The sequence below is a fragment of the Nyctibius grandis genome, chromosome 13 (assembly GCF_013368605.1).
Source record: "Nyctibius grandis isolate bNycGra1 chromosome 13, bNycGra1.pri, whole genome shotgun sequence".
In the NCBI taxonomy this organism is placed as follows: domain Eukaryota; kingdom Metazoa; phylum Chordata; class Aves; order Nyctibiiformes; family Nyctibiidae; genus Nyctibius; species Nyctibius grandis.
In genome coordinates, this window is record NC_090670.1 from 18,190,810 (window position 1) to 18,209,425 (window position 18,616).

At 40.8% G+C, this 18,616-nt stretch overlaps 1 protein-coding gene across 1 annotated transcript in view; it reads right to left on the reverse strand.

Annotated features, from left to right (window-relative positions):
• The window catches only part of COL4A6 (collagen type IV alpha 6 chain), a 130,073-nt gene that overhangs the window by 40,853 nt on the left and 70,604 nt on the right, over positions 1 to 18,616 (reverse strand). The window contains exons 4-5 of the mRNA XM_068412148.1: positions 5,742 to 5,876; positions 4,687 to 4,731 (exon numbers count right to left, since the gene is read on the reverse strand). Coding sequence (XP_068268249.1) covers positions 4,687 to 4,731; positions 5,742 to 5,876 — 180 coding nt within the window. The remainder of the gene's footprint in view (positions 1 to 4,686; positions 4,732 to 5,741; positions 5,877 to 18,616) is intronic.

Sequence of the window (18,616 nt, forward strand, 5' to 3'; positions counted from 1 at the left end):
AAATAAACATGGATAAAATTGAGATAAAGCAGAACATTAACAATCCTTCATGCCTGACACTTAAAACAAAACACATTTGTGTTGCTAAAGGTCTTCCCAGTCCAAGCCAATACCATATGCTCTGACCGAACTCAATGAGAACTTTGCAGTAATGTAAAGCCTTTTATCTATGGATCTTAAAATCGCTTGCAAAAATGTGGGAATGCTATAATCTTCATTTTACGGATGAGAAATGGGGGCACACGGTAGCAGAGTGACTTTCCCAAGGATACAGAGCAACTCAGGCCATAATTACATAAGTACTCGAGCTGATCACTGGTCTCAGCTGCTGCCAGGAGGGCCATCGCGCACTCCTCCTTACTCACAGCTACCTCTTCCCTGTGCTGGCGTAAGCACAGGCAGAACAGGCGAGTCGGAGCAGGAAACCAACACAGCAGAGAAATAACTGTTCTGTTCCTTAATGGGGTTAATTTTCAGACAGGTGAGTTCCTTGGTCCAGCTCATTTGGCAACTGTATTGTGATTTGTGCCAACAAAACAGAGAGGAGGAGAGAGAGCCCAGATCTGCTCTCTGCCAGTCAATAAGGTGCAACCTGAATGAATGTAAAGCGTGTCTCCACTACAGGATCAAGGCAGCTCACCCAGAGAAGTATAAACTTGAGATTAAACAAGGCCTCAGGACATGGAATGAAGTCATCCCAAAGCATTAGCATCGGGCACCACTGCATACATAGTACCAGTTGCCCTGATGATTAAAGTCTGTTTGTCAAAACACCCACATGTGGTGTGCAAGCAGGGACTTGCCAGGCCCTGGCAAAGCAACAGGAGAAGGCTGAAGCACCAATTTATTGCCACTTACGTTTGTCTCTTAGAAATTACTTCATTTGGTTCCCAAAGCTGGAACAAATCAGTGGCAACCCACCCTCCTCTATCCATGCAGGATGTCACAGCCAAGAGCAGCAAGTCTCTGATGGGACAGGCTGTGACTGCAGAGGGAGGCCAGAGTGGTCAATGTCTATCAGGTCTTTCACTTTGTTTACAGCACCAACAAAACCAGAAGCTGTGTGGGACAAGCGCACATGTATCTGGTCACAACATAAGGTGACCAGCTGCAGGGTTTAGTGAAACTGAACAGGCAACATCTGCCCCTCAGAGCTAGACAACAGGGAGCCAAAGCTGCTGAGCCTTCAGTGCTGGCCAAGAGCCAGCCCATGGCAGGCAGCTGACTGGTAGTCTCATGTCTTGGGAAACACTTTGGGTGTGATCTCCTAACTCTTTGCCCAACCCAGTCTGTAACTGGCCCAAAGGATTTTGGTATCCTCATAATAGGTGAGAAGGGCTCACAAAGAGAGGATATAAAGTAAGCTGACCACAGTGATTTCTTACATGTATTAAAACAATCTGTGGCTCTGCCACTTAATCCCATGGCATCCATGTCTGTGGTTCTGAGCCAAAGCATCACACAGACTGACACACATGCACACACATAAACACAGTTTCTTTTGCTTTAGGAAAAAATCCACAGGATTTCCTACTTTCTAGTTAATCTGCTGTCACCGTTCACAATGCTTTAAGAACCTTACCTGAGGAGATACTGAGCAGCCACAACTGACTTCCTTGAGAGTTGTAAAGTTCTGGCTTAAATGAACCTTTTCCCCGGGGATTTAAAATACTGATTTAAAGAGCTGTTTTGACCTGAAAAATGGTGGTTAATAGTTTCACTGCTCTCACCTCCTCTGTTTTGGCAGATGTGCCAATTCAGCACACGCACCTCAATTGACGAAGGCAGAAGACTTTTACAGGCTTTACTTATACACGGCAGCGTGACTAGTTTACAGACCTGAGTTAAAACACAGGCCAGAGAGATCACTTGTGCTCTCTGTTCTTACAAAAGGAGACATTCCCTGCGAGACAGATAAGGAAACTTGAACTGTTTGTCTAGGCCCTTGCTTTATCTGACTCTTGCTCGTACACTAGCACTATGATCCCAAGGGGCCTCTTTTCTAAATCAAACAGCACAAAGGCAATCTCAACAGGAGAGCTCAACAAATATTTAAAAGCAGGGAAACAAATGCAATTAAGCGTGAACACAAAACTAATTGAATAAGCAGTTTCATGGATTGCTGTGGCAAAGTGGCCTTATTACAGCCATCGCCAAGTGCTTGCGTTTCCTCTAGGAGAGTCACAAAATACAGAACTTTGCCTCTCCATGTAGCTCTAGCTTTCACGGTACAGACAAGGGCTCACTTCTCACAGCAGTATTTCCTTCTAGAACTCCTTGGACAGTTCATGAAAAGCTATATATATCCCCTGGCTCCAGTTCCAGCCTTTGCCAGAGGTGTCCTTGAATCTTGTCCTATGGGAAAGAATAAACTTCCCGAGTAGGGCTAAGGACTTGAGGGTTTCTTCTACAGCGTGACAGAGAAAGGTTAGCAATAAACACGTGTAGCTGCTGTATTTACTAGGTTAAAGGGATTAGTCAAGCCAGCTGCAACAACATGATTTACTTGCCACCAGCATTCCCCAAGGGAACTCTGTGGAACACCACTTCCCTAAAGGTCAATAGTGGGATTCCCCTCTGACCCACAGCCTTGCAGTCCTTTGGCAATGACTAAAATATACCTGCCCACACTAACATACCTGCATACTAAAAGGAATCTCTCTTCATATTTAGATGTTCATTTTTGTGCAGAGCTAGCAATATATTTTTACTTCTCTCTTATATGTATCAGCACACATACGGTCTCTCTCCTTTGCTCTGCGTTTCACATATCCATATAATGTGTCTATGTTTGTATACATTTCACGACAAACCTAAGCTACTCCCTATCCTGAAATGCAACTGGCAAAAGTCTAAATATTTTCTCAAGCAGTATGGGTTGCTATTTTCACCCTAGAATGGAAGTATTTCAATGGCTAGAATGTAAACAATATGAATTGGTTTCCCTTCCCCCTTTTTCTGTCCTGCAGTTGTGACACAGAAGAGCCACAGTGGTGAGGACTTTTGCTGTTCACGAGCAGCAAAATCTGCCTCTTTTCCATTCGCCCACCTGCAGAATACTGTAAAGCAGACAGAGTAGATCTGCATATGCTGGAGGCTTTGAATCGTCTCATCTACCTCGCCTGCTCCCTCCTCCGAATGCCAGTCGCTGCCAACTACCTGGCAATGGCTGTTGCTGTATCTCTGCCTCCCCAACAATGAGTTGGGAATCCCCTTTCTCCAGAGCCTCATCTGAAAAAATACCCTGAGAACAGCATGTTCCCACAGTGTGTTCAATTAAATTAAGTATTATGGGAACAGCTTGTTCTCTTCAGAGCTAGAGAGTTGGCTGGTGGGAGAAGAAAAAAACAGCATCAAGGGAGTAGAGCAGGAGAGAAAACAGGCAAGGATGAGCAGAGGGGGAGAGAAGGACAAGGGCCAGGAAGGAACTGGAATCAAGCAAGTTCATTTACAGGGCCAACTGTGCATTTTCAGCCAATCTATCAAAACAATTCAGTTTTTGATAGGAAGTAAGAAAACACAGCTCAATTGTTGGAGCTCTTGGCCAGCTGAGGAAGTAGGGAAGATGAGAAAGAGCCTGAGTATAGTCTGAAGGCACAAGGATACAGAAGATGGTAAAATGTCATGAAGAAAAGGAAAAGAATTCTAATACCAGAAAGAGAAAGCAGGATGAGATAAATAGTGTAAAGAGAGCAAGGAAGTTTGGGACAACTTCTAAAGCTGGCCCAGCTAAAACTCCCCTGAGGTAAAGTGTCTGTAAGACACCTTTGCAAAAATCACTGGGGAAAACCAAAGCAAAAGAAAGTTGGTCAAAATGCTCTAGGCACATAATTTTTTGTATGGTAAAGGAAACAACAGTCACTAGAATATTAAAGTTCTAAAGAAGGAAAGAAACAAACAAAAAAATCCTGATGGTAAGGGAAAGTGGTTGCCTACCCCTATCACCTGGAAAATGTAGAAAATTCCTGTCTTCAGTTTCTGAAAGGCTCAGATCTAAACCAGATCTAGCACCTAGTGGAGAAGCAAGAATTCTCTAGGCGGCCTCAGCTCTAATCACTGTTGTCGTCCACATCACAGGAAAAGAAAATTGAGGGAGTCCTGATAACAGTTATCACATACAAGAAGGCTACTACAAAGTAAAAGGGAACAATCTGCTCTCTGTGTCCATGATGAGCAAGAGGAGAACTAAGAGGCTTAAACTGCAGAAAGAAAGACTGAATTTAGGCATTAGCGAAGCTTCTCTAACAGAGAAATTAGTCTCCATTATTACAGGCTTTTAAGAATTGGTTAGGAAACACATACTAAAAACGTCCTGAAGCACAGCTGATCACGCCTGTTTGACTGTCTGACGTCCCTTTCAATTCCATAAGTCTGTGAGTTTATGATACGGTGTTGTCTAGACACGGTGCTGAAAGAAATGCTTATCAATGATGCAGTGGATCCCCATGTAGCTCGGGCTCATTTCCTGATACGTACCAACTTCCTATCATCCCATAATAGAATCCAAGCCTCTTATAAAACAGCATGGGACCACCAGGTAGACTAACAAACACTGCCATTTCCCTCCAGAGAGAAGCAAGCACTTGCAAGATACACTATGCATGTGCTAGGACAGCCTCATTGTGCTTATGTGCTTTTCGTTGTGACTAACATTCTGGTGATTTGTATTTACACATGCAAACTTACCGGGATCCCATTGATGCCTTGAAATCCTGGAACTCCCATTGGGCCCTGGAAAAATAAAGTACACATTATATTTCACTTCGTCAATCCATATATTTCATTTACCTGTGAGATACTTTTCACTCCAACATTTTTGGTTTTGGACTTTAGCTTTCAAAAGCAAAAGGAGCAAACGATCTCATACAGATTCTCTCTGACCGCAGAGGTCAGTGAAGATAGGAACTGAGCATCTGAGCTTGACTGGATGCCAAATGAGTGTTTCAGGAATGTTTTAATCAGGCAATTTAAAGTAAAAATATAATCTCCTACTGCACATCTGGGGAAAACAAGATGCCAGGAAAATAAACAATCCAGTATAAGATTAACTCTCAATGTCACGCTTGACCTTCCAAGAGTTTCAACAGGACTTACATGTTTTTCTGTCCATACTTGGATAGCACCACCCAGCGACATGCAGACCACTATATTAAGTTCAGATCACCCCTGGCTGAGTTGCAAGTAATTACTACTTTGTTGGTTCTACTGCTCTGCTCTGGATAGTAGCAAAATAGACTGTGTAAGCAGAATATTCAGCCTAAACTGTTCTTACTTTGGAAAGGTAAAATATATTGCTTCCACGAGGGGTAAATAGATAGAATCTTATTGCTTGTTGGTATTGCATATGTATCCATTTCAATAGATAGAAACAGCTGTTCTGGAGTACATAAGGGATTTTTTCAGTGCAAGGAAATTGATTCCAATCATTAAAGGCCAGTTCCTACCCTGGGTTTCTGTGTCTTCCAAATGATTTCAATGCTACCTGCTAGAATTATGAAAATGCTATCACTCATATCAGCAGTCAGTCCTTGTTTTGAATCCTCCATTGCCTTTCAGATGAATGCAACACTGAAGCAATGACTTTCGTTGTCATAATTTTCATTTTACTTGTTTTTTTTGTCTTATGAGAAAGGGTGACTAGAACTCCAATGTGTTGACTAATATTAAACGAGAAGAGGGTGTAACTGCAGCATAGCCATAGATCTGTTGCAGGGGAAAAAAAAACCTGCTGTTGAGCCTACCTTGTCGCCTTTCTGTCCAGCTGGGCCGGGGGGGCCCACTGCTCCTCTCTCACCTTTTGCTCCCGGCAAACCTTCTGGGCCAGTGAATCCAGGTGCACCTATCGGTCCTTGAAGCCCAATCGGTCCTGGTCGACCCTAATATACAACAAAAGATAAGTCAATGCAACCATGTTCACAAACTCCTTTGCAACTACTCTATCCGACTCAATCTTTAATACAATTTAATACCTCTCAGGGTAGTTAGGACATCCTAAAGTTTTCCCTGTACATTCTCAGATAAAGAGTTTTTAGAGGTTATTTCAGGTAATTCATGAGTAATAGTAAGAAGTCTCCCCTTTTTCCTGGAAGATTTATTACTATCCATATTCCTGTAGGAAGGAACAGGGGAAGACAACAGTGTTTTTAGATCAAACTGGCTGCTTCTTCTTGACTTTGCACCTCTATTTCCATGCTGCAAAGTGCAAAAGGTCTTGCTTATGCTTTAGATCAAGCAAAACAAAAAGATAACACAAGATGCCAGAAGTGCATGGGTCACATGCAGTCAGAAAGCACGCTTTAGAGTACTTGAGATTAGTCCAATGGCTGGCTCAAGATGGGATTGATCCCACTGGGCTCTCCTGGTTACCTTATAGTCAGGGTGTGGATTTTGATTTCTCGAGCGCAAACCGAGAGGTGCAATGACTGAGCGTTGCCCGAAGATGGCAGCGTTTTCTACAACTGCACAGATTCATACGTGACTGATGAACTTTCATTGTTCTGTCACTACATGGATGTGCAGAGTAGCCTGGTACTTGTTTCAGAAACAAGGAAAGTTAAAAAAATTTTGCTGTAGGTGCTCTGATTTTTTATCAACCTCAGAAGCTGCCTCTTGGCAGCTGAACACTTATGTATTAACATTTTTGTGCTTTTCATTTGGTTCATTTTGAGAGAATCCGAAAGAGACCAACAGAGTCTGAGGTCCCAAAGTATCAGTAGAAAATGGCAGTTTAGGGCTATGCTTTCTACTGGCAAGACAGTCAGTGGATTACATGAAGTTATCCATACAAAGAATCAAGTCTTACCTTAAAAGGTATAGAATGGAGGAGGAAGTTAAAAAAAAAAAATCCTCCTTTCAATTCTCCTCTACACTCATGTCCATGGTAGTGTGTTTCCCTTCTATTTCCCTGACTCCTTAAAACAGCAGAAAGAATGCAGCTCCCTGCTGTAAGTGTTTTAGTAATCTCAGCTGGAGACATCCAAAGTCCTGACTCCATGCCTTGGCAGGTAAAAGACTTTACAGCTAATTTAAAAATGCATTTTTACATGTTAATAATCAAGCAAAGTGAGACAAACTGTAACTGATTTTAAAAATTCTTTTTCCAGGATCATTTTTAGAACCCGTTTGGGCGAAAACATTTCATCCCATATTCCATGTTTCTTCACTACTGGAGCAGTTTTCTTTTAAAGGGCAGCAATTCCCCCGTGTCACTCTTTCTGTTGCGATTGTTTCATCCTGGCCTTTTAACTGAGGTCAAGTGCATGTTTTGTATTTCGTACCTTTTCTGTCTAGACACTACCCAATACTGTGCACTTCCAGAGGCACAGACTCCCATCTGAAACGGCTTTTCTGTTGATTATTTTTAGCTTTCTTCACTCTGGGGCTAATTATCAATGGAATCCTTTATATTGGGAACCATATGAACATAACATTAATCCCCAAATCTTCAGTGGTCCTTGGCAACCGTACACAACAAGGAACATGTTATGAAAATCACATGCTTTGCTCTCACTTTCAGTCTTGGCTTTAACTTTTTAATTTCCCATGGTCACAAGCTATTCAGAGTCTTTCAGGCAACTTACAAGATGTGGGTTGGGACTGTTCACCTCAGGCAACACAGCAGTGGAGAGACATACCTTAAAAATGGGCATGTTACTGCTATAGCCAGCCACCACCCACAAAAGCATCCAAGAGTCCACCAAGGTTTCTGGAGAAAACACATTGTGAATTCCTCACCTGTTTGAATTGCTTACGCTTCTGTAGTCAATTAGTTTGATTGCCTGGCTAATGACAGTGTTTCACAATGACTGGAACTGATAGGAATTAAAATTTTAGGAGGCTTTTGAATTGCTCTGCTGCAGGTCACTTTGAGAAATATGTCTAGATGAGACAATAAAGACCAGTAACTACACGTTCTGCTTGTGTTTGGTTCTGCAGCTCTCTGACAGAAGAATTAAACATGTTCTCAGGGATTTCAGGGCCCATAGGTAAAAAGCCCTCTTTTGCCTTAGTGTCCTACAGGAAAGATTTTAACAGCACTTGAAGATTTTGTCCAGTGCCTTAGAGTGCCACTAAACCATAAAGACACAGTAAAGTGCTTCTAATCTCCCTGATAATGTGATTATGCCATGATAATCAGGATCTCAAGAATTCCTACTGTTTCTTTTGAAGTCTGTGCGGATGGAAATCATGTTTTCTATGCTGAAACAAAGGACTTGCCTCCACTGCTGAAAAAGCAGCATTTTTCGTCACTCAGTAGCACTCCCATGAACTGTCCCAAGATAAAAGCATTATAAAGAGCAGGCACTGTGGTGTGCAGGAGCAATTCCAGGACAAAAGCACAATGAAGACTCAGGTTTTACCACAAGGTAAACTTGAAGAGTTCAACGCCAGGTGGAACTACTGCTTGACCTCAATGAGTTTACCTTGTGGTAAAAAGTTAAGTGCCTAGTCTTTACTGTGCTTTGGCATCAGGATGGCTCTTACTTGTGCAAAGGATAAAAAGAATAAACCAACTCTCAGCGGTGAGGACAAGCTTAAATATAAAATGCAGATTACATCAAACAGAAACTACAGTGAATCAACAGAGCTCCCTATTTTTAATCTTTATTGTTCAATATAGTCTAGTAGTCTGTAGAGAAGCCATTAGTAATTAACACAAACGGTATTATTTTTGTTTCCTGGCTGCATGACAACTGTTTTTAAGAAGAGGAAAATTATAGAATGCTAGTAACACCAAGGAAGGACAAAGTCTGTGAAATTACTGTGACTTGTGAATGTTTTCTCAAATGCCCACTAGAACTTCATGTATTTGAAAACCATGACCTGCGTTCTAAAACATTTGTGCACCAGGCTTTTACTACACAAGCAGCACTAAATGAGATGCCTGTCTCTCTGTAATGAACATGAAGCTGGTAAAAAATGGCATTATTTCTTGATATACCGTGGCGTTTCCATAGATAATTTCAGGATTTTGACCAAGTTTGTGCCACAAGTTCAATATGAGTTATATGCATCTCTGTTATGCACTTAGCCATTGCAAACCATTGAAAATACAGAGATGTCTCAGACATTCAGGTTTCCTTTCTCAATGTGTGGTAACCAAGAGGAAAAAATGGCTGGGATAGGAACCTCCCATTGCTTCTGAATCACCACACTGCAGAAGGCGGTAAAACAAATCGGCCTGAAAATGTAATTTGATGGCAGCGTCTTTCAAGATGGAAAAGGTCCTGCAACATGTGCCTTCTTTCCTTCACCCTTTAAATCCATCTGCATCCCAGGGTGTCATGAGGAAAGGCCAGTATGGTGGGTAATCATGGGGCCTCACTAAGGAATTCACTGCTGCACAATTAAATACGTCACAGATTCCCTATTGTCCCTACCCCTTTTGCCAACTCTAATACCCCACATAAATTTTCGCCCACTGAAGCAGAGCTGCTACACATAGCACTGCAAATTCCAAACATTCCTTTTTTTCCCCATTGCCTCTGTAAGCTTGGAGAATAAAGTGTAAATCTATTTGATTTGTCGCTGTGCAAAGGAACACACGTGGCAGTGGTATGGAACCACTGGACATGCCCCTTATTTCAGGGACAAAAGATAATACAAGTGCTTACTTACTTGGGGGACAGTTCTACTAGCCTCGCTCACTATCAAGTACTAGCTCAGTGATTCATCACCAAGAAAGGATACTGGAACTCACAAAGTGAGATAAGTTTAGCAGGACTAGTAACTAAGCAGAATACTACTGATGAGGTAGGGCAGAACTGATCCCTACTTCAGTTAGACTGCCATATTTCAATCAGCAAAGCATTATTATTATTATTTTTCTAAGCAAAATTAAGGTCCAGTGTATGAAAAGAGCAACTGAATTTAAAGATGTTCATGTTTTCTCAAACTAACACATAGTTCCTTCTCTATGAGAATTCAGGGACCACATTTTTAAAAAACGGCCTTATTCACGCTCTTTATTTCTTCATCCGTTATTTTCCCCATAAACAATGTTTTATCGATACAAAAAACTGCTAGTGACTAAGATTTACTTCACGAGCAAATGCTTTGTAGTCTGAAGCATCTTATACTCAGCTGATCACATTAAGGCAAACCAAAGAGCCAACCATTAAGACCCTAAAAGTGTATATTCTCGTATACTGCATATACTAAGCAGAATCTAGCCCCAAACTTTCAAGGAAGGTCTGCGTACCCAATCCCCATGTTGCAGAGGGCAGCCCGTACAAGGGACTGATCCTCTGAGACCCTTTCACACAGGCAAATGGCATTACCCGTTTAAATCACGGCCGTTCTCTCTGATCAGGGATGCCACCTTACAAGAGGCGACACACGACTCGCACCGAACTCGTATGAAGTGTCTATAGGTGACTTATCGGTGCAAGGCAGCAGTGTCCATTGGTGAGCAGCATGACCTCGGGCCAACCGCTTCTACTTCTACCTCCATTTCCTCCCTTCTCCTCTTCGCTCTGCCCTGCCTTTGCTGCAAGATTCCTGTGGCAGTGGTTATCTCTTGCTAGATAGACAGTGCCTAGCACAAGAGAGTCCTGGTCTCAACTGGGGCCCCACAGTTCTACTGTAATAATAATAATTACTGATGAAAAACCCTTCACTCTTTTCCTAAATTACAGGTCAGGTATCCAGTGCCCTGCTCACATTCCAGAGTAAGTAATTATTTTCCCTACTGAAAAATGCTTTGTACTTTTAAAGAAAATTATTCTTCAAGTTTTTCTTCTAAAAATTTAAGGAAAAACTTATTCAAAATGGCTTCTTTACTTCTGTCATATAATTTACTGTTCCTCTACACAGCTTTTTACCCACACAGCATGAGATGAATACATAAAACTGTATATACGTACAGAGATTATGGACTGGAAAAAACAACCTGTGCAACAATCCTACTTCATTCAGTAGGATCCACCTTCCCGAGAGTCTCATAGTTTTTTTCTCTTTGTTGTTCTCTATTTCTTTAAGGAAGGATATCAGGGTAATAATTTTTTAATCATTTATTTTTAAGAGAAGAGCCAAATTATTCCTGTACCATGTGAAATTCTTCAATATCATAACTGATTTTACAAGTTTTCTGTTTATGCGAAGCAGCGCTTGGCATGCTCACACTGCAGGACTGTCAAGGCTGCTCTGGTCATCTCAGGAGCAATCTTTTAATGTAGTAATGAGCAACTGCAGGCTGTTTCTCATAATAATTTCCAATTTTAGTTCATGTGATAAACTCCATTTTCAAAAAATACTTCTGTTATTTCCACTAAGCCTGACTAGACATGACCGCAAGAAAATCTAGGTGATTAAAAAATGTGTGTGTGCATATATATATATAAAGTTTTACAACCTATTTTTAAACTGCTTAAAAAAAAAAAAAAACAATGAAATTTGATTCCATAAACCATTTGCTTCCTGAATCCTGTACTTCAGTAACATAAATAAAGAAATAAAGTTGCAATTGAAGGTTTGCCACATTATAAATACAGAACTGCATATAAACCCTGGACATTTTTTTTTTTTTTAATCTTGATTTTTAAATATCTTTATTTTTAAATTGGATATTTAAATCTCTGAAAAGGTTGTTCTTTAGAATGCTCAATTTTCAGTTAAAAACTTTCATGGAACATCCTGATCCAATCAATTCCACATATTTGCTATTTCTATTTATAGCACAAAAAGAGACCACATACTGTCATCTTTTTCCCCACCACAGACAATGCCAGGAGTGACTCAGTGTTAAATCTAAGTAATTATCCCATTTTATACTTCACAACCTTTAAAGGAACTACTTTTTTTAAAAAAAAGTAAGAGAGTCAAAAAGGATGACTTTAACTCAGATTGCTTTTTTGCTTTGATGTACTGAAATGTCCAAGTTAGATAAGAAAGTCAGAGCATGTGGAAAGGCTCCAGGCCACAGAGAGCACAGATAACAGGGAAGTAAGTGCAAGTCACTTGCGGGTTGTAACATCTGCGCAAGAGATGCGCCGGCTAGGCGATAGCCTTCCTCCGCGGCACTCCAGAGAGAAGGGGATCCGGGTGTAACACCGAGCGTCAGACAGAATGGTGCACACTACAGCAATATAAAGATAATATTCATGGGGATTTTTTAAAGTCAAGAAGCAGCAGCAGGATTTACAAAGCATGGTGATGACTTACGTTGTATTTCAACTAAATGAATAAGAGTCATACGAAAATGACGTGTTAAAGCTTGTTTTTAAGGAGTTACGCTATATATTTGAATGACATTTACTTGCCCTTTTCATGATCATCACTCAGAATTATGCCTTTATTTCAGCAGAAACTGCATGAAACAGTTCTCATGGTTTGCAGAGATTAGATATTGAGGAATTGCATCCCAGAGTATCACCGCAGCAGAGGTGATCACCCCTGAATCCCCAGCTTACCCACTGTTTGTTTAAGCTAATTGGCCATGAGGCTCAGGTGATACATAGTCACCTGAGATGAACTTTTCACTACTTGCGATGGCGAAAGGTTTATTTGCTAGCTTGACTGATATCTTTAGGGACTTATTGTGTTTTAAACTGGAAGGGCAATGCTAGATCCATACACAAATGGAAAGCAATTCATGTAGACAGCATACGAGGCTGGCAACTGGCACTACTCTGAAATCACACACGTGTTTAAGCCCGACTTAGAGGCAACTGAGGAAATGAGGCATGAAGGAGGAGGTGAGTAACAGTAGGCAGGAACCGCTCCCACACCTCATGGGAGCTCTGGCATTACACTACGCTCATCAACATTCCAAAAAATAGGGTTTATATTGAAAGGCTGGACTACACGATTATGAAATCTCAGCAAAAATGTTGCAGCAAGTGAGGTCTAACTGACTTCAATTTACTTATGAACTAAGCATTTTTTATTTAACAAAAGAGCACAGTACAGCCAAAGGTTTGACGGGTTTATGAGATTTTATGGTCTTTTGCAACCTCAGTTCATCTCCTCTCCCTCAAGTCTTTGGTGCCTAATCTCTAAAAAATGTTTTAGAAAGCCTTTACAGTTCCCCGACCTGTTCACGTAGGACAGCAGCTGTCATAACATTTTCCTGCCCTTAACTGAGGGAAGGGCACTCCCGAATATTGTGTACATCTCTTGACAGCAGCACGAGTCCTGAGCTGAATTTTAATACAAAAGAATTAGTTATTTCAGAAGAAAGCACAGGGTTTCTCTAGGACTTCTTTCCGTTTTCCTGATGGCCATACAGGAAAGTAAACAAGGTAGCATATGCACAGAATATTCTTTCCCCAGAATGCACAAAAGTCTTCTCTGGTGGGAGCGTGGCAGTAGAAAATGACTAAATGACAACTCAGGAGTCAGTCCCCAAAACGGGAGAGGGGTCGATGAAAAGCGAGGGGCATAGCCCCTGACTCCACTGGCTTTGGTTGCAGGGCTTTTCTCTAACCACACTGATCTGCAGATGCCACTGGTTCTATTGCCGACTATTTTTTGCTCCTTGCAGGCCAGTAAAGCCTTTTACTGATGATACAGAACAGCAGGTATCTACATCACTATTACTCTAGAAGAGGATCAGCTAACTGGTTATAGTTAGTTTTCATGTTCACTGAAAATTGTGTGAATTAAAAGAAGAATTAAAATTGCTTAATTCTTGAGAACCAATAGTGATAAGCCGCACACAAGTGTGGCCTGCAAAGGAGGGCAGCCCACAATCACTGCCAGCTTTGCTTTGATTTCTTCTTTTTCAGCCTTACTATCCTTACTTCTGGCAGTACTTTTACTGCCCTCAGAAATACTTTGCAGATTGCTTTTACATTTTGTGTTTAAAGTTGTCTCTTACTCAATAACTTATTTGTTTCAATCAGACAATCAAATGAGATCACTTAGTTTTATCTCATATTTTAATTGTTTCTATCTGTTGCTTTTCACATGATAAACAATATGGATGAACTTCAGACACACACTGGGGTTTATTAACTGACCTTATACAATGTCCAACACGTGGCTACAGGCCTTACAGTATGTATATACAATATATAGATGTATAACTATTGTCTCTCCAACAAATTTGCTAAGATCAAGCACACTACTTTTCACAAACTATTTAAAGAGGTTTTGCCTAACTCATTACTGAGGAAGCTACCACACTAGTTATAGATATTAGACCAGTCCCTGGGGGAAAACTGATATTGAATCATAGTGACTTCACAGGCAGTCACACCAGGACTGCTGCCCATGAAGCCACAGCTTCTGACTCTCCTTAAGATGCACCCTACAACACACAACTTTTTCAGATCTCTGCTATGGGCTCATGAGGAAAGAAGAACACGCAGTGTTGTGTTATTTTCCCTTCCACTTATCCCCAGTACCCTACAGAACAAACAAAAAAAGCCCAATGTGTTTCTAAAGAACTGTTTAAGTGAACAGCTACAACGAACTTTTTGCTACCTCCCCCTCTGGCTGGCATTTCCAAGCTGCCTTCTTCATGGACTCCAGTGACAGAAGATTTATTGTTGCAAAAAAATGTTGTCAGTAGAAAATTAGCTGTATTAAGTAGTGTACTGAACAAGTGAGATCTTGCCAGTGTCAGAACTGTTAGGACTATTAAAGGGACATTGTATCTAGAAAGGCAGGGAGGGCTCAGCCACTTGCTGAAGCCAAACAGACTCCAAACCTCCTCAGCATCTGCTGTGTCCAGATCTGTTAATTTGCTTTGGGCTCCTCTCCAGTTCTTTCTTTTACAACAAACTCAATTTTTAAATTTCTAATTCCCCTTGCAAGCAAAGGCTGTGAAAATCAGTGTTTCCTCAGAGACAGAACAGGGACATGGGCAAGGAGGAGATCTAGCAGGAAGAGACTGCCCACACCAGCATTTTCCCAGTGCAACTATTCCTTACCAGATAGGATGGTTTGGTCTTCCCTGCTGCACCGAGGGGCAGAGCTGCTGACTTCCCTGCATCCCACAAAGGCACTGGCTATGAGAGTCCAGGCTGTGCATTAGGAAAGCAGTAGTTCAACTCTCTAAGCAGCAAACGAGCAGGAGGAACTGCGCATCTCAGTGGGCAACTCACTCTCTCACACAGAAGTCTCTGTCCATCAGCCTCTACAGCACCCATCAAGAGGTGAGGGATTTTGAAAATAGAAGACAGACAGGAAGGAAGGACACAGGGAATTGGTAATTTTTGGTCAAAAGTGCCTCTCCACTGGCTCACAATTTCTAATGCTACATTAGAACTACATTTGACTACTTTTCTCTTTCTTCCTGGGAACTAGAAGTCAAGCACAGTCAAGACATGTCCTGCTCCCCCAATAGCACAGAGATAAGGAGATAACTCAGAGATAAGGAATAGACCCAGAAGCATGAGACAAAGAGACGGAAAATGAGTTACGGAAGCCCCTTCTGCTCTGTGATGATACAGAGAGCTTTCCATTTCCCTCATGCTGTGGAAACAGAGAGTGCACCAGAACTTCCCCAAACATGACATTCAACCAGTAAAGAAAGGAATGAGGATGAAGAAACCAGTAATGAAAAAACAAAAAAACCCTTGAGGTTTCCATGCATGGAAACAGTTACAGAGCTCTAGTGATCACTTACTTTACATGACGCCTTCTTGGCCTTTCTAAAGGGCCTCATGCTAGAGACAAGAAAATAGTTCATGAACCTTTTAGAGAAACTTTGCTCACTGGAGCTCTTTATTGCAGTTTCAGCTACAGATAAGCGATTCCCAGCTTTAGTTTCTATCAGCAGCTAAACTACGTTCCCAGTCTATTTAAATCCTGGCAATTATCCTGGGGAACTCATTTCCACAAGATACGTATAAGACCAGCAATTTAGGAGTATTTTTACAGAACAGACACATGGAGGAGAAGAGCATAGAGACGTACAAGAACAGTTGCAGAAATGTCAGTTAAAGACTTCTAGCAAAGATTTAATGCCTCATACACTTCTAGAGAGAAACCACCCACTAATCAACAAAAGCTGGGAAGAAGCTGAAGGGTACCAGTCTTTAGGACAATTATTTCCTGCTCACCAGCTGGGTTCCCTGCTAAGCACTGGAGGGGATACGCAAGATCCTGCCCTAGTTTTTTTCTGGGCTAGCAATAGCAATGTTCCCCCTCTTTGGGCAATTTTAGACCCAGATCTGGAGTGTGCAGCCTGGGCTAGGCTCATCCATTCCCAGATTGCTGCAATGCCACACCAAAACCATTTTTAAATTATACTAAAGGGCTGGAAGGGTTTTGGTCATTCAAAGAAAATTCAATAAAGTATCTGTTTACTTTGCATAGATTTAAAAACCTCCAAAAGGCTTTCTGCCAGGCAAAGACTTTCAGTCTGAATGGGATATTTGGATAGCTCAGAAACACCCAGTTCATCAGCTACAGAAAACAATCTTGTCCTTGATTCCAAAGACTTTGTTAGTTGCCACTTGATTTGCTACTTCTACTTTGAAGGTGGCTATCAACAAATTGTATCAGTGAGCTGACAACTGGAAATGTCATTGGACTGCAGTTTATCTGAACAGATTGTAGTAAAAAAAGCTAGATGTAATCTGAGCAAAAAGTGATAATGTAGTATATGACACATCTCAAGGGAGACAGATCATTTCTCTTCCATGGTAATTACTCTCAAGCAACAACTTCTCTCAAACGATCATAACTGAGGACCGTTTTAATGGATATATCATAATATCATATTAATTTGTTAATTAGCAGCTGTAGCTTTACTAGGCCACTACTCCCCTAGTTTTCACACTTCTTATGGAAGTTTTCTGTGTTGATGTCAACCTTGTCACTGTATTCCAGCTAAAGCAGAAAAACTTATCTTGGTTTAAATGCTGCAAAATTATCAACTAAGAGAACAACCTTCATATTTAACAGCTTGCCTTTGAATCTTCATAAAAGTTGCTCCATCTTTTCTTATTACTGTTTGTCTGTCTGCAGATATTCTAGCTAGTAGTGTGGCTCTGTGTATTAGAGTGGTATTAGTTTGTCTTACTGCATTTTGTAATAATTTATATATCGAGGTGAGTTGGTTGCAGAATCTACTTAGTACTAACTAAAATAGCACAGATTTATTTTAATATTTGGAATAAAACATAGCTGTCATTTTTCAGGTAGTAACTAATATGATAATTAAATAAAAGATGACTTTTAAATGTTTGTCATTATGTGTTCTCTGTTTCTACAGAATGTAAAGTGAATCATTAGAATATGAACAATAGAGACTTGGATCACAAGCATAACATTGGTATTCTAAAAGCAGATTTAAATGCCTGTATCCAATTTTGCCTTTAGGAGTTTCTCGCAATTGGTCTCAAGTTCCTGAGAGAACAAGCTTGTAAGATGCTGAGATAGTTGAATTTAAAATCTGAACCTTTCCTCTAACTTAGCTTGCAATGCAAGTCACAGCCTAACCTATTCTGGACCAGGATCTTAACACTGCTTTTTTGGCTCACTTTTATCATATTGGAACATCTAATTATTCTATTAAATTTCACTGTGACACAGAAAACGTGTATCTATAAATTGCCACAAGTAAAGCAATGTTCCAGAAAAACAGTCTTGTCTTTTTCCCTTTGTTCTTACTAATGCATTACTCATGTCCCTTCCCCTGTCCAATATCCAGTCTTTGAGCTGTTACAACCAAATTTTAGCACTGAGTACAATGCAATTCTGAAACTGGCATCTGATCTATGCAGCATGGAGCTACCTCTAAGCCTTACTACCATCTCATGTATTAATATTATTCATCTAGTGACTAAAGTAGCCTTTTTTTGGAAAAGAAAAAGAAAAAAAACACACACATTTTAAAAAAATAGCAATTTTAGTCACCAGACCGTGTTCCACATGCTAAACATTCTGTTTACAAGAGAGAAACATAGCAAAAGTTCTCATTATCCACTAAGGTCATTCAGCCCCAAAGGATGCTTCTTGTTAGAAGGCAGGCTGTGAAAGTAGGCCATTCACAGATCTGTCCAGTAAGGGGTCAGGGCAGAACAATAGATTCTCTGCAAGCAGTTTCCCCTACATTTTGCCTCCCATAGCCTTCCCAGCATGTTCCTGGCACTTCAGAAGGGTCTGAGCGGCTTTCCTTGCACAGGGTCCTACTAAAAACAAAATTATCTGTTGGAACAGATAATATTAGTCAAGATTTAAAACTCAGATGGGAACCCATTTGCTTATTCAAGATAGCAGGTTTAGAACATAAACTCTTCCCAGAGACCTGTTACACAGCAGAGCCAACGGGAGTTTTGCAAACATGCAAACAATTCACTTTAAAGGAGAAAAATGGAGTCTGTGAATTCTCATCTACACATTGCTTGGAAATATACAGACCAAAGCAGAAGGAGTGGAGGGTAGTAGAGGCCTGCAAATCTACAAACATAACATTTGGCAAGATTCCAGTTATCTCTAGAGGCTTAAGCAGAGCAGGTCCAGGCAAAATTTTACTGCAGTGCCTGATAACAAGAAGCACCAGTCAGTCAGTGGCTGGTTTACTAGGCAGTGCCAGAGAATAAACTGCAATTAGTAAAAATAACTTCAAACTAAAGTCAGGGAGAGAAGAAAAATAGAGGGTTTTTCATATCTCCTAATAAATGTTGCATATTGATCAAGATAATGACAGAAATGAACTCTT